Here is a 25,813-nt window from a genome sequence, read left to right on the forward strand (position 1 = left end):
GAACCAAAATGATTTGTAAGAAATAAAAAGCACTGTATTATCATGACATATTATCATTATTTACCATCACATTAATATTTATTAGCTTATACCATCCCTGTATCATTCCCCATCTTGCTGAGCTATTTCCACTCCCATTGTCTAGCAGTCTCTCCTATTTTGCCATTAATTTGCTTCCAAATTAATATTGCTTTGATGCTTTTTGAAAGGTTGAAGAGAAATGTAAGAATCAGAAAATGATTCCTGGGTAATCTCTATGGTGGTAGAATTTCATAACTATTTTACTAAAAGATAAAGTGAGATCTTTAACCTACATTTCTGTGTTGTTTACTAATACCATATTTGTTATTCTGACTCTATAGGAAACCTGTGAATCCATCCTTAACTATGCACTGGAAGAAGTGAAGCAATTTCATGGACCACAGAAGCCAAACCGCAAGCTCTTTGGGCTCTGCCTACCTTCTGAGACACCACCTCCTACCTCAAGAGCTGCAGTTCCAGAAGTTGGATTGGTCATCAATGGGAAGACATTGAATGCCATTTTCCAGGGAAAGCTGGAGATGAAATTTTTAGAGCTGACTCAGTATTGCCGGTCTGTCCTATGCTGCCGTTCTACCCCTCTCCAGAAGAGTATGATAGTCAAGCTGGTGCGAGACAAGTTGAGCGTCATGACCCTTTCCATAGGTACCCATCATGCTGAGATGTGGGTGCAGCTTGTAAGGCTGATCTGACAAAAGTCCTGGGCCAGAGGTGGGAGGTCACATATCAAAGTCAAGACAGCCAGGCTGAGGATCATTTTCTCAGACTGAGAGAGTTCAAAGTGACCATCAATACGTGGCAGCTGGAGATGAAACAGAGGCTAAGTAGAGTGAGAAAGTGATTCACAGCTCTGAGGATTAGCAGGTCACAAAGGAAAACAGGGCTTGGATGGAGGTCAAAGCCAAAAGAGGCCTCAAATTCAGAACATTCACATAACTCAATAATGTACACTCAGGCCAATCAGTTCTGGGATGCAGACCATTTCCCTTTCGATACTTAACACATGGCATAATAACATAAACCTAAGATGTTTGTGGATTTGATATTCTGCGTATTGACGGCTGGTGGGGAGATTTTAGAAGCTGAGCCTTTCACATATGTTCATTCCTAAATACAAGGCCCAGCACAAAGCACATTCTCAACAAATGCTAGCCTCTTGGTTGATGAAAAAATTTCTCATAAGAGACTAAACTTTAATCATGGTTAAGGCAGAGAAATAAAAACTGTACCTACATCAACAATTAAACCCGGTTTGCAGGAATCTTCATGATGTAGTCTCTGCTAACCCTCCAGTCATGTTCTTAACCACAGAAACCCATGTCCCCAACATTTGAACTCCATGCTCCAGTCAAATGGAACGGTCTCCATTCTCCATGAGGTTTGTCCTATCTCTCTCACTCCCAGGCCTTTGTACAAGCTATTTCCTCTATAAAACACCCCTTCTTCTAATCCCACCTAACTTTCCTTATCTCTGAGAACTCCCACAGCACACAGCCCTCAGAGCTGCAGAGCACTGGTTTGCCTTCTGTGAGGGCCTGCTCAGTAGACCATGAGTTCCTTGAATAGAGGGACCATATCATTCATACCATTTCATCCCATGCTCTGCACATTCCAAGCACATAGTAAATACTGCATTCATTTAAGGATATTCTTGCAGATGGTTCCAGGTTCTATCCTTCCTACACAGACATGGAAAGAGATTTTCCTTCCTGGCATTTCAAATAAGTCTATATTATATATTGTTTTTTTCTCCCATTCTTCAGGTAAAAGCAGTTCAAAACAAAAAGGGGAGGGGAGGAGTGGGTAGACAGGATACAGGGAGCAAAACTTTAGCAACTGTATCCTAATTTTATTCCCTGAATTGCCCTCTTCAAAACTTTAGACACACACAAGGCAACAGCCCAGGACTGACTCCCTGAGGTAAGAAATTGGTTCTGCTGCCATAGAGGCAGAAATAAAAACAGCAGGGTAAGGAATGGCATGATTCCACACCTCTACTTCCAGTAGTTTGCTAACAGAAGAGGTTAAAGGGTAGACTTGTTTGCCATGGGGAAGATAAAAATTATGTCCTGTTATGCTACCATGAAAAAAAAGTAATAATTACAAAAATAATGGCTACTTATAGTGAGAAAATTGTTAATATTAACAAATTTCATTGCCAAATAATTAAGGGAAGAAAATTCTCCCAATCCCATAGTCTCTATGGTATCTAATATAAATTTAATTACATATTATTATGAGAACTTACTGGAAAAAGAGGTGTGGCCAGGAGGAGAATAAAGGCAATGCAGTCCACAAACCAGTCCACCAGGCTGAATCCAGCCCACTACATGTTTTTGCATGGATACTAAGAATGATTTTTATGTTTTTAAATGTGAAACGTGTAAAAGACTGCCTCTCAGCAAGAACAGTTGTTCAATTTTGCTTCTTGGCCACAGAGCTTAAAATATTTACTATCTGGCCCCTTACAGAAAAAGTTTGCTAAACTCTATTCTGAAAGATAAAGCTCTGGAAAAAGCCAGGTTTGTAAGGAAAGCCTCAATTGTATAGAGCTGTGCTGTCCAAAATGGTTGACACCCAGCTCTGCATAGGTATGGAAATTTAAAATTAAACACAATTCACCAGCTGCATTTTAATGGTCATGTGGGGCTAGTGGTTTCCCTCTTTGACTGTAAAGATATAGCACATTTCCATTATCACAGAAAAAGCTATTTGACAGTGCTGGAAGCTATGTGTATATGTGTATTTCCATGCCCTAACCTCCAATTTTCTGAAACAACTTAGTTCATTAAATGGGAACTCAGTGTGATTAAATGTTCCTCAACCAAAAAAACCCAGTCGATCCTATTTTCCTATATTCAGAAACAAAACTGAATACCATCCCTGTCCCTGGACACTATTGACAATCTTTGATGATTTAGCTGTCCAGACATTCTAGCAGTCTTAATATGGTCAGTATTTTAAGTTATACTGAGTTAGGAAAGTTATCAGAAAGATCTTAGTGCCAATGCTCCTGGGCCTTTTCCCGAGCTGTATTACCCTTGCTAAATCTCTACTTTGCTCAAATTCTCCATTTAGTCATTAGTAAAGTCCACTGTAACATTTGTGAAGGCCTGTTTTGTAAACTGTAAAGCACTGCTCAAGTCTCAGTCACTACTGTATTCCCAATACCTAATGTGCCTAGAAAAAAAGACACAATAAACATTTGTTGAATAATAGAGCTTCTTGTCAAAAAAGAGAAAACCTCTCTCAGGCCAAATAGCAATGACTTTTCCTATAGGACTAATCAGAGCATTGTAAAAGGATTTGATTATATACAAATGGAGACACGTTAGAGCCACTCATGTAACACCATTTTCATTGTCATGCAGCAATTAGACCAGCAATAAAGATACCTCATGACCTCTCTTCTTTCAGGTGATGGAGCAAACGATGTAAGCATGATTCATGCTGCCGACATTGGAATTGGAATATCTGGACAGGAAGGCCTGCAGGTATCGTTCCCCTCCATTCTTCTTTCTACCCTAACTCTCCTTATTGGAGAGTTATGGAGTTCCCCACAGTGTTGGAGGAATCTCTCCCCAAGAGCTTTGCAGAATTATCATCTTAGAGTTGGGGGGTGGGGGGGGGCTTCCTTCTTACGTAACTTACTTCCTCTTACATAACCTCCATCACTATACCCCTGCTGCCCAGTCCCTCTGGTACAGAGAAAAATAGAAGGATGTTTGGCTTTTTATAGACAGCCGGCAATACCTGTATTCTAAAGCCAAAGAGTGCCTAACCATTCAGGTAGGGCTAAGCCTTCCTCTGACTCCATATTTCCTCCCTGTAGCCTATACCCACATCCAAAGGTATAGTGCCCTCCATGAGCAGTGACAGATATAAGAACATTTGAAAACACATTTCAATTGCCATTTTAGTCTTGATGGCTAGATTGACCTATAAATTGTTAGGTACACTTTAATAGACATACCTAAGTCAAAATTCAGCTTGGGACAAGCATATAACTTGAGCTACTAATGTCTCCCTTAAAACAAACCCCACCTTATCATTCTGAACTATTAACAATCATATTCCTACCTCTGGTGCATACAATAGGTATTGCCTAAGTTTGTTGATAAGGATGAAAGAACACAGTTACCTTTTGAGTATCTACCATATGCCAGCACTCTACTAGGCACCTCACTTGATATTCCAATTAACATGAACAATCACAACCCCATGTGTTAGGAATTATTACTCCATTTGTTTTTTCAAATGAAACTTCGTCTGGGAGAGGTTAAACAGTCTGACCAAGACTCACACCAGGATTTATAACCAGGCATATTTCAATTTTATACTCTTAAAAGAGTACTAAGAACTATGTCTTGTTCTAAGCAATCCTAAGGGCAGAAGACATATTTCAGCTCCATGTAAAGGAAGAACTATCCAACCATCAGCTCCATCTAAGAATGGATCAAATGGTCTGCCACAGGAGGTGACCAAGGGAGTTGAGAGGTTTGAGAATTACTTGCACAGAAGCCCCTACTCTCTGGTTAGCCATCGTATCTCTAGCATGGTGCCAACACATTTTAGGCCATAGTTACTGTTTATTGGATAAACAGAAGGAGACGAAGGGCCAGACTAGACCAGTGGTCCCTTATGAGCTGCCTTTCTTGGATTTTAGTAAGGTTTGGCTTTTCCAGAAGAGAGGATGGGGTAAACCACCCAAGGGTGCCACATAATTACAAAGGGTCTTTTCGGCCCTACCAGCTGTGGACCTAGAACAAAGCATGGCCCTTGAGGGAGTCTCTGTGGTTCACTGGCAGCTGTGGATAGAGGCTGATGTCTCTGTTCTGCCCTCTCAGGCTGTCATGTCCAGTGACTTTGCCATCTCCCGCTTCAGACACCTCAAGAAGCTGCTGCTTGTGCACGGCCACTGGTGTTACTCACGCCTAGCAAGGATGGTGGTGTACTACTTCTACAAGAATGTGGTGAGTAGCCCTATAGCAACCTCCCACCCAGGCCTTGGGAGGCCCAGCCAGGGACCCAGCTCCCACCACAGTGGTAGACAAACCTTTTCAGCATAAGGGAATAAGTCAGGATGGCCTGGATTTTGAATCCTGAGACTGTCTCCTTCTAGCTCTGTGAACTTGAGCAATGTAATTCATTTCTCTGAGCCTCAATTTCTTAGCCCATTGGTAAAATGGGCTAAGACTATTGTGTGAAGTTATTGTGAGCATTAGCAATACTGTATGGAAAGCACCTGGCACACAGAAGGCAGTATGAGTGGTTACAAGCACAGACTCTTGCGTCAATCTTATTTGGTTCAAATCTATGCTCTTACATTTGATAATGGCCTTACACCTTAGTTTCACCAGCTGTAAAGTGGGGATGATAAGAGTACCTTTCTTGTATATTTGCTACAAGGATTAAATGGGTGCTTGTATATAAAGTGATTGGCACATAGTAATCACCTTATAAAGTTAGCCATTATTTTTTATTATTGTTACTATTGTCATTACTCTTAGATGGGCTCCATAAATGAGATTTATTTTCTGACTGCAAGGAAGAAAGAACTCGAAAAACTAGCCTGACATGTATCTGAGATTTTTCTCTCCCTATAGAGCCACCCCAATGCAAGAGCTATAGCCTATCCCTTGGGAGAGTATAGGTTAAGACCAGTCTCCTAGCTTCCACCTGAGACTCTATGTATCACTTCAACTTTGCCAGCCTTCCCAGCAAAGAATTCACAGAGGTCAGGATATTTAAATAAAATATCTATTAGCAAAAATGTTTTAAAGGGGGAGATCATCTGGATTTTAGTTTTGCCTGACTCTAGCATGCTGTGTGAACTTGGAAAAGTCACTTAACCACTCTGAGCCTTGGTTTCCTCATCAGTAATATGGAGACAATATGACTCCCTCTTCCCTAGAAGTATTATTTAAGAGGCTTTAGAGTCAGAGCTCAGGAAAGTATGTAACACTATAAAATACAATCCTAGGAAGATACCATTATTTCTCCTGAAAAATAGTTCATTTCTGTCTTATCGATAAGGGCCCAAAGCAGGCACACACCAACTGAGGCATTAAAACTGTCAGCAGCTCTTGTTTGAAAAGTGGGGAGGTGGGGAGGGACAGGGGAACTGAGTTTTCATTACCTAGTTCAAGGACCTTTGAATAATCCCCAGGAGTCTGCAAATAAAATCCGATTCCTGTTTGCATAAGGAAAAAGGGAGGATTAAGAGCAGGGTGGTAGAAGAAAAATGCATTAGCCAAGTAGCAGCTACGAAATTGCATTGTGTCCCCTTATTCCACTCTCCCAGTCCTGATTTAGGCATGTCACAGTTGCCCTTGCTCAAGAGTGAGCATTTTTGTGCAAAGTTCAATGTGTATGTAAATAAACAGCATGACAAAAATAATGTAAATTCGATAAACTGGATGGTAATATTCAGCAAGTCTATGCAAACAAGTCACTCTATTTAACTTGAAACTCACTCTGAACATGAAAGACTGTTTACTTGGAATTCAAAATGCCCATTTAATTTTTTTTCTTGCCTCCAAAGGAGCCGTTCTTTTGAATAAGCACAACCTCTTCTCTGCATTAAATTTGTGAAATAGAAAAGGAAACGTTTCCAGCCAGCCATGCTTTCAAAGCTTAAATGGTATTTATTTCCAGCCCGATGCCGTGCTCGAAATTGTGATACTGATGCGGCATTATCTCCCCATTGCAATTAGAGGGTGGAGAACTATGACTTCCACATCCAAAACCAATTTCAGAGGGGATTAAAACCCTGCATGCTCTAAAATTTGAACAATGAATTAATTACTGCACTGTAGCTACTTGGGAGGAAAACGCAGGCCCCAGTCTCCGTGAGGCTGTCACCAGGTTCAGTGGGTGCCCTTAGAGGCGCAAAGATTCCAACCAGAGGAAGTGGAAGCAAACAAGGTCCTAACAGGGCCTGTGGAGGAAGGAAACACTTCAGTGTTAAACTCCAGGGTGAGTATTGGGACAATAGAACAGCAAAGATTTATTTCATTTATTCAAATCATCATTGAACAGCTGTGTCTGGAACCTTATCAGACACTGGGTATAGAGAATTAGACAGATGTGGTCCCTGCCTCATGAGGCTGACAGTCTAAATCAGGGCTCAGTAAGCTTATTCTGCAAAGAGCCAGATAATATTTTTAGTTTTGTGGGCCATATAGCCCATTGTACCTACTCAACTCTGCTGCGGCCACATGAAAGCAGCTATAAGACAGCATGCAAATGAATCCATGTGGCTGTGTCCCAATAAAACCTTATTTATGGCTTGATTCAGCCTCCAGGAAGTAGTTTGTCATCTCCTCATCTTAATAAATCTTGCTTCTCAAAATGTGGCTCCTGGACCAGCACATTTGCATCACCTGGATGCTTATTAGAAATGCAGATCCTCAGACTGCATCCCAGGCCTCCTACCTCAGAATCAGCACTTTTAGTAAGAGTCCTGGATGATTTGTATGAACCTTAAAGATTGAGAAGCACTGGTATAGGGGAAGGAGATTAAAGTTTTACAAACATTTTCTTAGGCACATCTCCCTCAAAGAAGGTCAGGGTGCTATGGACATATCACCAGGAGATTCTTGACCAAATAAATTAGAAAATAACATTTAAGCTATGACCTAAAAGAAGAATTTGCCAGTTTTCCTGCCAAGAAAAAGAGGCTTAACAACCTGAGTCTTTACAATTTTATGTCATATGCTATATCTAATTCCAAAACGAGATGTACGTGACTTACAGTAAGAACGCAAAGCAATAGGGAAGTTACAAGAGAAATTTATAAGAGTACAGACCAGAACCATAGAAAGAGAAGAGGTAGTTTGCACCAGGAACTTCAGATAAGATGCTAAGTATTAAATGTTTGGTTAAAACAAGCAGACCTGTTCTTCATGAGGAATACCCTCTCTTTGCTTTAAATGCAGAGATCAATTATTCAAGGAAATCCTTAGAAAAAGGTCACACAAAAACCTTCAGGAAACTGTCTTCAGTGGCATTTTTGTAGGAAATGAAAATTAACCTCCATATGGCCACTCTTTTTCTCTAACAACCCTTAATAAAAATCAATATTAAATTATAATTCAGTAAGAGTATTTCTATGGAAAAATGAGCAAGTGATATCCAAGCAGTGTTTTATTGCTTTGACTAGGGCTTAAAGCTTTTTAATACTGCAGTGTGTGTAGTATAAGACAAGTTCAGTAAATGCTAGTCCTCCAACACCCAGGTCACCAACGTTCCCCATGCCACCCTTGATTCCTGTAGTTTTTTTGGTACTTAGTACAACTTGGTACTGTTTGGCATAGCATTATTAACATTAACATCCACCGTCATCTACAGGGAACCTACCACATACCAGACACTGTGCTAAGAACTTTATGTATATATGTAACTATGAGAGATAAGTGTAATATAGGGGTTAAGAGAGTATGTGCTAGAACAAGACTGGGTTCAAATCCCAGCCCCACTCTGCTACTCAGCAGCAATATGGCCTCAGTAATTTACTTAAGCTCTGTGTCTCAGTGTTTTCATCTGTAAAAGGGAGATACTACCTAATTCACAAGGTTATTGTGTGCATAAATGAGCTTACATGTGTGAGGTACGTAATAAATGCTTCATTTGTCCAGATTAAACTAGATGATGGTGATGGAGCAGGTGCTAACAACCCTGTGAGGTGGGGACAGTTATCTCTCTATAGATCTGGTTGCTGAGAGCCAGAGGGGTTACCCAGGTCACATAACTAAGTACATCACAGAATCGGGATTGGATCTAGTTCTACTGTACTCCAAATTCCCCAGACTGAATGCCCTCACTACCATGGCACTCAGTGCCTCCTAGAGGTCTAAGAAGCCTGTTCTCCAGTGGTTGCCAAACTCTTTGAAGGCAGAGATCACTCTGATCCATGTTGTGTGTTGTCCACTGTCCAAGCATCTCTAGCACTGTGTCTCAAGATAAATTGTTCAAGAAATATGATGAGATCATCACACTTGGACACAGAGCTTCAAACAGCCTCCGATACCAGCCAGGTTACTGCTCTCTTCCTCCCTTGGCTTTAGCCTACGTCTGAGGCTTGGGTGAAAACTGGGTCAAGCATCACAGCATCCCCCAGATAAGATTGCACAAATTAAAAGCTGGAATTTGGAGAGATGAAGTTGATGGAGAGGAAAGACTGAGGCTTAGAGTCAAAAGGACCAAATCTACATTGCAACTATCAGAGCATGGCCTATAACTGGCAAACTTCCTCCCTTGGCATCCCTGGAAGAAACTGCCAATCACAGCATTCTGTGTTCAGTACTTTCCCCACTTCTAGCACTTTAAAATGGATCCTACTGGCCTCTCATAGTGTAGAATCAAGGATTCTGGACATTAGTGCCAGAGACTGAACTGTGATCTCCGATCTTGAATTCACTTTAACAAGTGCATCCACTTCCCACATCAAGTTCATGAGGATGGATTCTGCATCCAGAACCTCTGGATTTGAACTCCAATTTTGTTACTTACTAGCTCTATACCCCCAGCCCAATGACTTGACCCCTCTCTGAGGCTCAGTTTCCTAAATTGTAAAATGAGAGTAGTAATCACTATCTCAAAGGGCTGCTAGGTAGATTTAATGGGTCAGAACATAGCTTAGCATATACTATGTGCTTTATGTGTCTTTGTTGCTATTGTTATTTGCTGTTGTTGCTATTATTGGCCTCATCTGTATGATGGTGTCCCTTCCAGCTCTGGTATCCTAGGGTACTACAGCCTCAAGTCACAGTTCCAGCCCCAAGTGGCCAAGGGCATTTGGTGTGGTCACTTAGCTCATCTGAGCCACTTGACCTACCCATGTGTAAGAGAGAGAAGAGTTATTATTTTTCCCATTTAGCTGAGGAGGGAGAAGCGAGACAAGATTATCAAAGGGGAAAGAAAGTCAAGGCTTCATAACAGCTGCTGAATGATAGTATCAAGGGAACTTCAGTACTTCAGTTCTTCTTAAACCCACCATGTCCAGTGCACAAGTGGTTGCTGTCGATCTGGAGTCTCAAAGTCTTCCCATAGTGCATTTCAAACCTACCTGTATCTCAGTAAACAGAGACTGAGCCTTCTCCCTTCTTTGGACAGAAAGATGCAAGATCCAGGAAATCTCAGGGCATCAGGATCTCTTTCAGAGCCAGAAAACTTCCCACTGGTCACCAGAAAAGTCAAAGGATGGAGCTCTTTGGCTAGAAGCCTCTCAGCATTGTTATTGTAGAATCCAATAGGAGATTGAGAAAGTTTAGGAATGGTCAAAGAGGAAGGCTTGAAACTCAGATGCTGGTTGTGTGATATTCTGGCTCTGAACTTAGGCAGGAAGTAACTGAGTATCTTAGAGCCTTAGGTTCCTTATCTGTAGAGTGGGGCTAATAATATTATCATTGAGATATAACACTAATATAATATGTACTATCTTTAGCAATAATCTTTCAACACGGGACAAATTATAAGGTCTATTGCACATCTAATATACTATATACTAATATGCTATAATATATATCACACACCTGGCACAAATAGAAGCTCCAGTATAATCATTGGTGTCACTAATAATATGAACATGCCCATATTATTACATTCTTTTCAAAATAACACTAGTCTGGCAGTTAGGTTATGGGCATTATAGTTTGTACACAAACCTAAGGAACAATTTCTTACTATACTTTTTACCCTGTGTGCCTCAGCCACACAGGACATTCTGGTCCCAGCACTGGGAGCAGCAGCTTAAGTGATGACTTTGGTCAAGTCACCAAGCCACATCGCAGGGGGGTAAACAATACTAGTGATCCCAGCCCATCTCAGGTGGGCAGTCTTTTTTTTTAATTAAAAAAAATGTTTTTATTTAAATCCAAGTTAACATATAGTATAATAATGATTTTAAGAATAGAATTTAGTGATTCATCACTTACATATAATACCCAGTGCTCATCCCAACAAGTATCCTCCTTAATGCCCATTGCCCATTTAGCCCATCCCCCACCCAACACTCCACCAGCAACTCTGTTCTCTGTATTTAACAGTCTCTTATAGTTTGTCTCTCTTTCTCTGTTTTTATCTTATTTTTGCTTCCTTTCCCCTATGTTCATCTGTCTTGTTTTTTAAATTCCACATAGGAGTGAAATCATATGGTATTAGTCTTTCTCTGACTTATTTCAATTAGTGTATGTTCTAGTTCCATCCATGTTGTTGCAAACAGAAAGGTTTTCTTTTTGATAGTCATTATTCCATTTTATGTATATGTGTGTGTATACATATACATATGTACATACGTATATACACATAACATCTTCTTTTTCCATTCATAAGTTGATGACATTTTGGGCTCTTTCCATACTTTGGCTATTGTCAATAGTGCTGCTATAAACACTGGGGTGCATTGCCCCTTTCAATCAGCATTTTTGTGTCCTTTGGACAAATACCTAGTAGAACAATTGCTGGATCACAGGATAGTTCTATTTTTAATTTTTTGTTTTCCAGAGTGGCTGCACCAGTTTGCATTCTCAGGTGGGCAGTCCTGAGTGGAAAACAGCTTCAGAAACCATAAAGCAACAATTAAGGAGAAGATACTCTTCCTCACCTGTCTGAGTTGCATCACCATTAGGAATATATTGTGAGGAAAATCTCATGAAGTCATCTTCCCACCAGGCTTTCTGCCCAGGATCTGGTCTTTCTATCATCCCTTCCCTGGGACACCCCCTTCTCTTCCCACACTACTAATCGTAACTACTGCCTTTTGATATCCTGTGCCATGGTCTAAGATGCTACTATTCCCATCTGAAAGATGGCAAAATGATGTTCAGAAAGGTTAAGTGATTTGCTCAAGCTCACACAGCTAGTAAATAACAGATGTAATCATTCCAAACCAGCCTTTTCTGCCTCCATAACCTGTGCTCTTAACCACCCCATTACACTTACCTTAACAAGTTGGTGCAATTCCCTTCAGGTCCCGAAGAGCAGTAATAGTAATAGTAGTAGCAGCAGCAGCTCTATGGATTAGTTATCTCTGATGCTTACACAACTCTGCATGTCACAAATGAGAAAACGGAAGCTCCAAGTCAGCATAGTGACTTGCCAGAGGCTTCTAAGCAGCGGTTGTTGACTACTGCCCATGGGTCCTCACTCACAAGGCCACTCTTTCTGCCTGCAGTGTTATGTCAACCTGCTCTTCTGGTACCAGTTTTTCTGTGGTTTCTCTGGCTCCACCATGATCGATTATTGGCAGATGATATTCTTTAATCTCTTCTTCACCTCCTTGCCTCCTCTCATATTTGGAGTCCTCGATAAAGACATCTCTGCAGAAACACTCCTGGCATTGCCAGAGCTGTACAAGAGTGGCCAAAACTCTGAGGTAAGCTGGAGGGGCCTCAACTCCTCCCTGTCTCTGAATCCTCCCTGCAGGTGTCAGAGAAAGAGCACTGGCCTGGGGTTAGGGGCCCTACACTCTGGTCACTACCCTGCCTCTTACCTCCTTTGTGACCCAGTAGCTCCACTCCCTGTTCCTGGTCTGTTTCGCATTTGCTGTTGAGGGCGATGGACCAGACCAGTGGGTATTTTTCTTTTTTAGTTATTTGTTAATTAAGTAACATGGGACTGCCCTAGTTGAATGTGGAGAGGACATGCAGAGAGATCCCATTGCCCTCAACTGGGCCCCTTCTCCAGGCCTTTGACAGAACCCCCAAGGCTTGGTTTGGGAACACCTGGGATTAAAAGCTAGTTTGCTCATCACTGGGTGATAAATAAGGGCTTCTACTCATGTTGGGGAATACAAAGCTAAGAACACAAGATTATACATGGTCTAGAATTTGCTGGTAGCCAGTAGACTAAAGAAGGCCTGGGAAACCATCAGGATGGTTTCCTGGAAGACAGAGGTCACACTGACACCCTTAGTGATTTGGAGAAGCCAGACCATGGGCAGTGAAGCACAAAATGAGAACACTGGTCTCTGAAGCCACTGAGCCCTGTCTCTTGGGAATCTGTGATCCTGGGCTGTGATGGAGAGCTCCCTTTCAGATGCTATATAGAAACCTTAGAATCTCTAAACTTACCCATTGTGTATTAGCACTAGCGTGGTGCTAATGAATGACAGTTATTGATAACTGAGCACTTACTAGGTACTACAGCACAACCACATTTAGATTTCTTGAAACCCAAGGAGATAGTTGGTGTTTTCATCCTTTTTTATGGAAGAAGCAATTATCAAAGCAGTTTAGTGACTTTCACAAGATCATAAGTTTCGGGCAGAGCTGGGACTTGAACTAAGGTCTGTCACCCCCAGGTCTGTGTTCTTAATGGTCCCATTCTATTGCCTCTAAGATAAAAAGCATTCTAAATACCCTATTGTTTGCCCCAGATAGCACAAGAACATTCCTTACAAAGGCTTGCTTTGATGGTGGTTGATGTGTTCTTTCCTGGCAGTGCTATAACTCTATGACTTTCTGGATTTGCATAGTGGATGCGTTCTATCAGAGCCTTGTCTGTTTCTTCATTCCTTACCTGGTAAGTTGTATAGTCCCTTTCTAATCATACAAATCACAGAGTGGTTCGCAACTGGTACTGTAAACATGAATCCTAGACTAGTAGTGTCTTTCTGGATGATGCAGCACAGAGGATCCAAACAGGTGGTCTGCAGACTATATCCAACTCAGGGTATTTGAAAAATTATAATTTTTTCCAAAACATCTTAATTTCTGTCACCTTTTAAAAAACTGGAAACTGTCATTACACTGGGTCATTTTTGCCACGTGGCAAAAATCCAGAATTGATTCACAGCCCTGCTGAGATGGGGTGCATGTTCTTCAGTTTGCCATAGTCCCTACCACTCCATTTTGTCTTATACCTAGCTCTCTTCACTCATTTACTATTTCTTACTTGAATATTGAAGGTATTTGAATTTACAACCCTTGATTTATATTTAGGTTTCTGCTTTCAAGGACAAGGCCGCACACATTCAGGAAATAAGTTCTGATAATAAAGGATACTACATTATCTGAAATAAAAGCAAGAATACAGATAGCAAGGGATACCAGCCCCATCTCAATTTGGTTCCCAGTTTGAAGACTGGGAACAAAGATAGCAGAATATAATCCGTATTTCTCCTGGACAGGGAAAACAGAATATGGGTCAAGTGCTAAACTGTGGTGTCTACCCTGCCTCACATCCTTTTGCAGTCAGCAACAAGATGGGTTGAGTGATTTTGTGCTTCATTTGAATTTCCCTAGCTTACAATACCTTCCTTCTCTAGGACTCTGCTTACCTTTCCTACTTCATTTTTCCCCTACTATGTGCTCAACAAACGGACCATCTGGGACCTTTTTGAACTTTTCAGCATCAAGTTCTCACTTTTCCCTGGTCTGCCTTTCCTCTCTTTTCAAGAGATTAACTCCTCTGATTATGATATATATTCTCTTCTGTACCCCCTGGGGTACTTTGTATACCTGGTACCATTGTATCATTTGCTACCTTAAATTGTACTACATTTTCCCTGCCTAGTAGACTATAGACTCCTTGAAGGTACACAGGAGCATCTTCAGCAGTTGGCATTGTGCCTGCTGGTTGCTCAATAAATTTCTTGTTCACCCATTCTGCAATGTTCTGGAATACCCATCATGGCTTCTGCTACAAATATGTTTCCAAAGAATTTAACCGTATTAACTCACTCCTCATCTTGTCTGTTCCTTGGGTCAGTTCCCCAGGGATGGCAGCTGAGTATCTTCCCATTCCTTCCCCTCTCATGATACCTGCCTTCACTGATGTTTTATCATCACTGAGTCAAAACCAAGGCCTTGAATCCAAGGATACATCTGACAATGCCTGTTTTTTCCTCCTCTGCAGACCTACAAAGACTCTGATATTGATGTCTTTACCTTTGGGACACCCATCAACACCATCTCCCTTGCCACAATTCTCTTGCACCAGGCAATGGAAATGAAGACCTGGGTAAGCACCCAAGAGCCCCTTTGACCTGAAAATTTTCATTCATTTTACTCTGTATCATTGAACCAATCAATAACTAACTGCTGAACTCCTACACTGTGTCCCATTTGTACAGGAATGAGGGAGGTATAAAAGATAAAGTCCCCAGCCTCAACTTGCTTATTATCCAGAATGATAAAACTAAGACCTATAAACCAGTGAGACAATTTTTTGCAAAAATAGAATGTGTTTTCCAAATTTTTATATAAATTCTAGTTAGTTAACATACAGTGTAATGTTGGTTTCAGGAGTAGAATTTAGTGATTCATCACTTACATATAATACCCAGTACTCATTACAAGTGCACTCCTTAATGCCTATCACCCATTTAACACATCCTCTGACCCACCTCCCTCCATCAATCCTTGGTTTGTTCTCTATAGTTGAGACTTTGTTATGGTTTGCTTCCCTTTTTTTTTCCCCCTTCCCATATGTTCATCTGCTTTGTTTCCTAAATTCCACATATGAGTGAAATCATATAATATCTGTCTTTTTCTTACCAACTTATTTCACTTAGCATAAGACACTCTAGCTCCATCCATGTTATTGCAAATGGCAAGATTTTCTTTTTATGGCTGAGTAATACTCCATTGTGTGTATGTATATATACACCACATCTTTATCCACCCATCAGTAAATGGATGCTTGGGTTCTTTACATAGTTTGGCTATTGTTGATAATGCTGCTAGAAACATTAGGGTGCATGTACCCCTTCAAATCTGTATTTTTGATTTAAAAAATCAAGGATGTTTCAGAGATGAGGAAAATGGTAGCCTGACTATACTTGAGGCTGTGTTAGGGAGGTCTATTCTTTCCATTTAATTTCAGGGCAAGCACATCACAAGCATGTCTAAATATCACATTTCAGTATCTAAAAACGGCAATGCCAGCTTTCTCATTAAATTCTTCTAAACAATGGTAATAACAACAAAGAGCTTAAAATTATTTACCAGGTACCTATTTATATGATTTTTAGTGTATTATCTCATTTAACCTCCTAGAGACCTTTGTTGGGGGGGGGGGCGGGTCAGTGTCAGTCTTACTGAGGTATAATTGATTTATATAGCACTGTATAAGTTTAACATGTACAGGATAATCACTTGACATACATATATTGTGATATAATGGATTTTAACTAAACCAGATCAGCCCCTGACATGATGTGCAGTAGCTAGTAAGAGCCACCCAAGGAAACTTCAGATCACAGACCCCCTCTGTTCCAATTCATGCCAAAGATAAATAGAATAAAGTGATAAACCCAAAAAACGTATAGCAGAGCCAAGTACGGGATAAATTTCCTCAAGAAGCACCAGCATGAGGAGAGACTGAAAAACAGTGGGACAGGGGAGGAAGAGGTACTGGGCTGGCCCAAACTGAAGGCTTTCTGGAATCCAGGACAGGAAACTGTGGCAGAGGAGAGTCTTGTTCCTATGTGTTAAGAAAGACTGGAGCCCTGTTTACTGCTAGGTCCAGGGTCTGGGCTGAAATTCCCCACTCAAGAAAGCAAGCTGAAGAAAAGTTGACATGCTATTTGGAATTCCAGTTTTATCAGAAGCCATGAGGAAGGTGGTTAAGAATCAAAGAGACAACTTTAATCCTGGGAACTGAAGCAAGCTAGGGAAACATTTAGAACTCTTCAAAATGAAAATTTTGTCATTGAGATTAAAAATTCAATTCATGGGATCCACTCTAGATCAGACACTGGCAAGGAGTAAACTACCAAATTGGAAGATATTACTAGGAACTCATCTGGAATGCCACACAAATATGAAAAAAGTAATTCAAAGGAATAACGGCTAGACGAAGAATGGTAGAGAAGCAATATCTGAAAAGATAATCATTGAAAAAGAAAATTAATATAAATCTGGATATATCATAGCGAAACTATACAATGTACAAGAGACGATCTTAAAGTCTACCAAAGACTATGGACAACTTACTTGAAAAGGAATAGCAGTTAAACTGACAAACAATAGAAGCTAGAAAACAGTGGAGTAATCATCTTCAAAGACCTGAGGGGAAATAAAGAGTTGCACATCACATAAGACCAGGGCAAAATAAATGACATTTTCAGATACTGAAACAAAAGTAGAAACATACTTCTGCAAGAACATGAAAGCTAAAACTGTAAGAAACAACATAACAGTAAGAAAGAGCTATTCAATAGACAATTTATGCTACAGCCTTTGTCATTGATGGGAGGAAGATAGAAATAGGCATTTAACTATCAATTTTTCCATAAAGGTCCCTATTTAGTGTGTCTAAAGATGTAAGGTATCTTAATACTTGAAAATGTAGCTTAAAAACTTAAGGTTAACCATAAAGGAATGGAAATAAATAAGAGGTAAATAGAAAACTATCAATTCTGCAGGATGTAGGAAAGATAAAAAAAATTAAGAGCAAAGAAAAATGATTGCCCCCCAAAATAAAACACAAGATGTTCAAGAGAAACCCAAATATATCAATACCCATAATAATGTAAATAGATTTAATTCACCTGTTAAAACCAAAAATTATCAGATTGGATATTTTTGTCCAGCAAATATAAGGGGAAATAGGCAAATTCACAATTATACTGTGAGAACTGTGATATTTATATATAATTCTATCAGAAATGGATCAAACAAAAACAATATAGAAGCCTTGAATAAATTATCACATTTGATCTAATGTAGTTAGATATAATATATAAAATCCTGTTCCAAACAAATACCAAACATGTATCTTTTCAAACACAGATGATACACCAAAAATTAAAAGACCAAATTCTCACAAAGGAATTTGAAAGAATCATAAACATCAGATTTTCTGACAACACATTTAGATTAAAAATGAGCAATAAAAAGAGAGCCAAACAAACTTAACATACTTGGAAATTTCAAAATGTACTTCTAAATAATTCACAAGGTCCAGCATATATCATGATGGAAATTATTGCTAAATGCCTATAAAAGTACCATATATGCAAACTTATGGGATGCATTTAATGCTTTTATTATTAAAAAAAAAAATTCAATTCAAGGAACCTAAAGAGAAAAATCAAGGAAACAATTGAAAGGATCAGTAAGACCAATAATGGAGTTCCTCAAAACCCTAATAAAAACTAATCTGTGTTACTCAGCCATAAAAAAGAATAAAATCTTGCCATTTGCAATGACTTGGATGGAGCTAGAGAGTATTATGCTAAGTGAAGTAAGAAAAATACCTTATGATTTGACTCATGTGGAATTTAAGAAATAAAATAAACAAGCAAAGGCAAAAAGAGAGAGGGGCAAACCAAGAAACAAACTCTTAGCTATAGAGAACAAATAGAGGGTTACCAGAGGGGAGGTGGGTGGAGGGATGAGTTAAATAGGTGATGAGGATTAAGGATTGCACTTGTGATGAGTACAGGGTGTTATATGGAAGTGTTGAATCACTATATTGTACACCTGAAACTAATAGTACACTGTATGTGAACTAACTGGAATTTTATTTTAAAGTTTGTTTATTTATTGTGAGAGAGAGAGAGAATCCCAAGCAGGCTCCATGCTGATAGCCACCCAGGAACCCCCAAACTGGAATTTTAATTAAAACTAATCTCTGGGAGTTGCGGCAAGATGGCGGCTTAGGAGGACGCTGGGCTCACCGCACGTCCTGCTGATCACTTAGATTCCATCTACACCTGCCTAAATAACCCAGAAAACCGCCAGAGGATTAGCAGAACAGAGTCGCCAGAGCCAAACACAGACGAGAGGCCCACGGAAGAGGGTAGGAAGGGCGGTGAGGCGGTGCGCGCTCCACGGACTGGCGGGAGGGAGCCGGGGCGGAGGGGCGGCTCGCCGGCCAAGCAGAGCCCCCGAGTCGGGCTTGCAAAAGCGGAGGGGCCGGGCGGACTGTGTTCCGACAGCAAGCGCGACTTAGCGTCTGGGAGGTCAGAAATTAACAGCTCTGCTCAGAAAGCGGGAAGGCTGGAGGACAAAGGGAGGGAGAGCTGCTGAGCCCCCTGACAACAGAGCTCAGTTTGGTGGGGAACAAAGGCGCTCGCCAGCGCCATTTCCCCCGCCCATCCCCCAGCCGAAATCCCAAAGGGAACCGGTTCCTGCCAGGGAACTTGCTCGCTCAGCGCAAACACCCAACTCTGCGCTTCTGCGGAGCCAAACCTCCGGCAGCGGATCTGACTCCCTCCCGCTGCCACAGGGCCCCTCCTGAAGTGGATCACCTAAGGAGAAGCGATCTAAGCCTGCCCCTCCTGCCCCCGAGCACCTTGCCTACCCACCCCAGCTAATACGCCAGATCCCCAGCATCACAAGCCTGGCACGGTGCAAGTAGCCCAGACGAGCCACACCACCCCACAGTGAATCCCGCCCCTAGGAGAGGGGAAGAGAAGGCACACACCAGTCTGACTGTGGCCCCAGCGGTGGGCTGGGGGCAGACATCAGGTCTGACTGTGGCCCCGCCCACCAACTCCAGGTATACACCACAGCACAGGGGAAGTGCCCTGCAGGTCCTCACCACGCCAGGGACTATCCAAAATGACCAAGCGGAAGAACTCCCCTCAGAAGAATCTCCAGGAAATAACAACAGCTAATGAGCTGATCAAAAAGGATTTAAATGATATAACAGAAAGTGAATTTAGAATAATAGTCATGAAATTAATCGCTGGGCTTGAAAACAGTATACAGGACAGCAGAGAATCTCTTGCTACAGAGATCAAGGGACTAAGGAACAGTCACGAGGAGCTGAAAAACGCTTTAAACGAAATGCATAACAAAATGGAAACCACCACAGCTCGGCTTGAAGAGGCAGAGGAGAGAATAGGTGAACTAGAAGATAAAGTTATGGAAAAAGAGGAAGCTGAGAAAAAGAGAGATAAAAAAATCCAGGAGTATGAGGGGAAAATTAGAGAATTAAGTGATACACTAAAAAGAAATAATATACGCATAATTGGTATCCCAGAGGAGGAAGAGAGAGGGAAAGGTGCTGAAGGGGTACTTGAAGAAATCATAGCTGAAAACTTCCCTGAACTGGGGAAGGAAAAAGGCATTGAAATCCAAGAGGCACAGAGAACTCCCTTCAGACGTAACTTGAATCGATCTTCTGCACGACATATCATAGTGAAACTGGCAAAATACAAGGATAAAGAGAAAATTCTGAAAGCAGCAAGGGGTAAACGTGCCCTCACATATAAAGGGAGACCTATAAGACTCGTGACTGATCTCTCTTTTGAAACTTGGCAGGCCAGAAAGAATTGGCAAGAGATTTTCAGGGTGCTAGACAGAAAAAATATGCAGCCGAGAATCCTTTATCCAGCAAGTCTGTCATTTAGAATAGAAGGAGAGATAAAGGTCTTCCCAAACAAACAAAAACTGAAGGAATTTGTCACCACTAAACCAGCCCTACAAGAGATCCTAAGGGGGACCCTGTGAGACAAAGTCCCAGAGACATCACTATAAGCATAAAACATACAGACATCACAATGACTCTAAACCCGTATCTTTCTATAATAACACTGAATGTAAATGGATTAAATGCGCCAACCAAAAGACATAGGGTATCAGAATGGATAAAAAAACAAGACCCATCTATTTGCTGTCTACAAGAGACTCATTTTAGACCTGAGGACACCTTTAGATTGAGAGTGAGGGGATGGAGAACTATTTATCATGCGACTGGAAGCCAAAAGAAAGCTGGAGTAGCCATACTTCTATCAGACAAACTAGACTTTAAATTAAAGGCTGTAACAAGAGATGAAGAAGGACATTATATAATAGTTACAGGGTCTATCCATCAGGAAGAGCTAACAATTATCAATGTCTATGCACCGAATACCGGAGCCCCCAAATATATAAAACAATTACTCATAAACATAAGCAACCTTATTGATAAGAATGTGGTAATTGCAGGGGACTTTAATACACCACTTACAGAAATGGATAGATCAACTAGACACACGGTCAATAAAGAAACAAGGGCCCTGAATGAGACATTGGATGAGATGGACTTGACAGATATATTTAGAACTCTGCATCCCAAAGCAACAGAATATACTTTCTTCTCGAGTGCACATGGAACATTCTCCAAGATAGATCATATATTGGGTCACAAAACAGCCCTTCATAAGTTTACAAGAATTGAAATTATACCATGCTTACTTTCAGACCACAATGCCATGAAGCTTGAAATCAACCACAGGAAAAAGTCTGGAAAACCTCCAAAAGCATGGAGGTTAAAGAACACCCTACTAACGAATGAGTGGGTCAACCAGGCAATTAGAGAAGAAATTAAAAAATATATGGAAACAAACGAAAATGAAAATACAACAATCCAAACGCTTTGGGACGCAGCAAAGGCAGTCCTGAGAGGAAAATACATTGCAATCCAGGCCTATCTCAAGAAACAAGAAAAATCCCAAATACAAAATCTAACAGCACACCTAAAGGAACTAGAAGCAGAACAGCAAAGGCAGCCTAAGCCCAGCAGAAGAAGAGAAATAATAAAGATCAGAGCAGAAATAAACAATATAGAAACTAAAAAAACTGTAGAGCAGATCAACGAAACCAAGAGTTGGTTTTTTGAAAAAATAAACAAAATTGACAAACCTCTAGCCAGGCTTCTCAAAAAGAAAAGGGAGATGACCCAAATAGATAAAATCATGAATGAAAATGGAACTATTACAACCAATCCCTCAGAGATACAAACAATTATCAGGGAATACTATGAAAACTTATATGCCAACAAATTGGACAACCTGGAAGAAATGGACGAATTCCTGAACACCCACACGCTTCCAAAACTCAATCCAGAGGAAATAGAAAGCTTGAACAGACCCATAACCAGCGAAGAAATTGAATCGGTTATCAAAAATCTCCCAACAAATAAGAGTCCAGGACCAGATGGCTTCCCAGGGGAGTTCTACCAGACGTTTAAAGCAGAGATAATACCTATCCTTCTCAAGCTATTCCAAGAAATAGAAAGGGAAGGAAAACTTCCAGACTCATTCTATGAAGCCAGTATTACTTTGATTCCTAAACCAGACAGAGACCCAGTAAAAAAAGAGAACTACAGGCCAATATCCCTGATGAATATGGATGCAAAAATTCTCAATAAGATACTAGCAAATCGAATTCAACGGCATATAAAAAGAATTATTCACCATGATCAAGTGGGATTCATTCCTGGGATGCAGGGCTGGTTCAACATTTGCAAATCAATCAACGTGATACATCACATTAACAAAAAAAAAGAGAAGAACCATATGATCCTGTCAATCGATGCAGAAAAGGCCTTCGACAAAATCCAGCACCCTTTCTTAATAAAAACCCTTGAGAAAGTCGGGATAGAAGGAACATACTTAAAGATCATAAAAGCCATTTATGAAAAGCCCACAGCTAACATCATCCTCAATGGGGAAAAACTGAAAGCTTTTTCCCTGAGATCAGGAACACGACAAGGATGCCCACTCTCACTGCTGCTGTTTAACATAGTGCTGGAAGTTCTAGCATCAGCAATCAGACAACAAAAGGAAATCAAAGGCATCAAAATTGGCAAAGATGAAGTCAAGCTTTCGCTTTTTGCAGATGACATGATATTATACATGGAAAATCCGATAGACTCCACCAAAAGTCTGCTAGAACTGATACAGGAATTCAGCAAAGTTGCAGGCTACAAAATCAACGTACAGAAATCAGTTGCATTCTTATACACTAACAATGAAGCAACAGAAAGACAAATAAAGAAACTGATCCCATTCACAATTGCACCAAGAAGCATAAAATACCTAGGAATAAATCTAACCAAAGATGTAAAGGATCTGTATGCTGAAAACTATAGAAAGCTTCTGAAGGAAATTGAAGAAGATTTAAAGAAATGGAAAGACATTCCCTGCTCATGGATTGGAAAAATAAATATTGTCAAAATGTCAATACTACCCAAAGCTATCTACACATTCAATGCAATCCCAATCAAAATTGCACCAGCATTCTTCTCGAAACTAGAACAAGCAATCCTAAAATTCATATGGAACCACAAAAGGCCCCGAATAGCCAAAGGAATTTTGAAGAAGAAGACCAAAGCAGGAGGCATCACAATCCCAGACTTTAGCCTCTACTACAAAGCTGTCATCATCAAGACAGCATGGTATTGGCACCAAAACAGACACATAGACCAATGGAATAGAATAGAAACCCCAGAACTAGACCCACAAACGTATGGCCAACTCATCTTTGACAAAGCAGGAAAGAACATCCAATGGAAAAAAGACAGCCTCTTTAACAAATGGTGCTGGGAGAACTGGACAGCAACATGCAGAAGGTTGAAACTAGACCACTTTCTCACACCATTCACAAAAATAAGCTCAAAATGGATAAAGGACCTAAATATGAGACAGGAAACCATCAAAACCTTAGAGGAGAAAGCAGGAAAAGACCTCTCTGACCTCAGCCGTAGCAATCTCTTACTCGACACATCCCCAAAGGCAAGGGAATTAAAAGCAAAAGTGAATTACTGGGACCTTATGAAGATAAAAAGCTTCTGCACAGCAAAGGAAACAACCAACAAAACTAAAAGGCAACCAACGGAATGGGAAAAGATATTTGCAAATGACATATCGGACAAAGGGCTAGTATCCAAAATCTATAAAGAGCTCACCAAACTCCACACCCGAAAAACAAATAACCCAGTGAAGAAATGGGCAGAAAACATGAATAGACACTTCTCTAAAGAAGACATCCGGATGGCCAACAGACACATGAAAAGATGTTCAGCGTCGCTCCTTATCAGGGAAATACAAATCAAAACCACACTCAGGTATCACCTCACGCCAGTCAGAGTGGCCAAAATGAACAAATCAGGAGACTATAGATGCTGGAGAGGATGTGGAGAAACGGGAACCCTCTTGCACTGTTGGTGGGAATGCAAATTGGTGCAGCCGCTCTGGAAAGCAGTGTGGAGGTTCCTCAGAAAATTAAAAATAGACCTACCCTATGACCCAGCAATAGCACTGCTAGGAATTTATCCAAGGGATACAGGAGCACTGATGCATAGGGCCACTTGTACCCCAATGTTCATAGCAGCACTCTCAACAATAGCCAAATTATGGAAAGAGCCTAAATGTCCATCAACTGATGAATGGATAAAGAAATTGTGGTTTATATACACAATGGAATATTACATGGCAATGAGAAAAAATGAAATATGGCCTTTTGTAGCAACGTGGATGGAACTGGAGAGTGTGATGCTAAGTGAAATAAGCCATACAGAGAAAGACAGATACCATATGGTCTCACTCTTATGTGGATCCTGAGAAACTTAACAGGAACCCATGGGGGAGGGGAAGGAAAAAAAAAAAAAGAGGTTAGAAAGGGAGAGAGCCAAAGCATAAGAGACTGTTAAAAACTGAGAACAAACTGAGGGTTGATGGGGGGTGGGAGGGAGGAGAGGGTGGGTGATGGGTATTGAGGAGGGCACCTTTTGGGATGAGCACTGGGTGTTGTATGGAAACCAATTTGTCAATAAATTTCAGAAAAAAAAAAAATAAATGTAAAAAACATCAAAAAAATAAAAAAATAAAAAAATAAAACTAATCTCTGGCAAAACTGATCCAGGAGAAGACACACACACACACAGACATACACAAAGACCACAAAAATAAGATGAAAAAGACTGATAAACATAGCTATAATCATTTTTTTAATATTTTTTGAAAATTTAAACCAAGTTGATAATTTCTTTAAAATTTACCAAAACATAACCGAGGTCAGTCAGCAAACCTGAATAAACCAGTCACCATTACAGAAATTAGCTAAAATAATCCTGATATCGAAATAAGCATAGGTCACAAGGAAAGAAAATCATAGACCATAACAAACAGAGATATAAAACTTCTAAATAAATTATTGGCAGGGTGCCTGGGTGGCTCAGTCTGTGAAGTGTCCCCCTCTTGATTTGGACCCAGGTCATAATCTCTCAGTTCTTGAGATGAAACCCTGCATTGGGCTCTGTGCTCACAGCACAGAGCCTGCTTGGAATTCTTTCTCCCTCTCTCCCTGCCCCTCCCCTGCTGGAGTTCTCTCTCTCTCTCAAAATAAATAAATATTTTAAGTGAATGGCAAATCGACTCAGCAGTGTGTTAAAGATAATAAGTCCCGACCAAGGAACTTTTATATCCTGGTAGTAGACTACAAAATATAAGCTAATGCCATCACTCTGGAGAGCAATTTGAAAATAGCTGGAGGAGTTTAAGTACTCATCTGCTATGACACAATTCCACTTATAAGTATGATGCATCCTGAAAATTACTCTTGCATGTGTATATACAGAAACATGTTCAAGAATTAATCATTCTTAATAGAAAAAAAAAAGAAAAGAAAAAGCATAAGTGTTCATCAATAGGAAAATAAATTGTGGCATATTCATACAATAGAACAGGTAAAATAACTAACTAAAGCCATATCTATCAACATGGATGAAACTCCAAAAGGATAAGGTCTAGTGGAAAAAAAGTTGAAGGATACATGTACATGATAAAGTAAAAAAGTATTCATAAACATGTAGGTATAAAATGTGTATGAGAGTGATGAGAACACTGAATTTATGTTCTAGACTAAAGAGAAAACATTTGCGGGGTATTACGGGTGCTTTAATTGTATATGTTAAACTTAATTTCTTAATAAAAATTGGAGGCAAATATGACAAAGTTAAAATTGATAAAGCTAGGTGCTGGCTATATGAGGTGTACTATCTGTATGCTTGAAGTATTTCACAATTTAATTCCATTTTTTAAAAAACTAGCCCA

The 25,813-nt window shown here is 40.3% G+C and overlaps 1 protein-coding gene across 1 annotated transcript in view; it reads left to right on the forward strand.

Annotated features, from left to right (window-relative positions):
- The window catches only part of ATP10B (ATPase phospholipid transporting 10B (putative)), a 350,924-nt gene that overhangs the window by 313,070 nt on the left and 12,041 nt on the right, over positions 1–25,813 (forward strand). The window contains exons 19-24 of the mRNA XM_047860005.1: positions 363–684; positions 3,457–3,533; positions 4,887–5,012; positions 12,215–12,415; positions 13,483–13,563; positions 14,899–15,003. Of these exons, the coding sequence (XP_047715961.1) occupies positions 363–684; positions 3,457–3,533; positions 4,887–5,012; positions 12,215–12,415; positions 13,483–13,563; positions 14,899–15,003 (912 nt within the window). The remainder of the gene's footprint in view (positions 1–362; positions 685–3,456; positions 3,534–4,886; positions 5,013–12,214; positions 12,416–13,482; positions 13,564–14,898; positions 15,004–25,813) is intronic.

This window comes from Prionailurus viverrinus, chromosome A1 (assembly GCF_022837055.1).
Source record: "Prionailurus viverrinus isolate Anna chromosome A1, UM_Priviv_1.0, whole genome shotgun sequence".
NCBI lineage: Eukaryota > Metazoa > Chordata > Mammalia > Carnivora > Felidae > Prionailurus > Prionailurus viverrinus.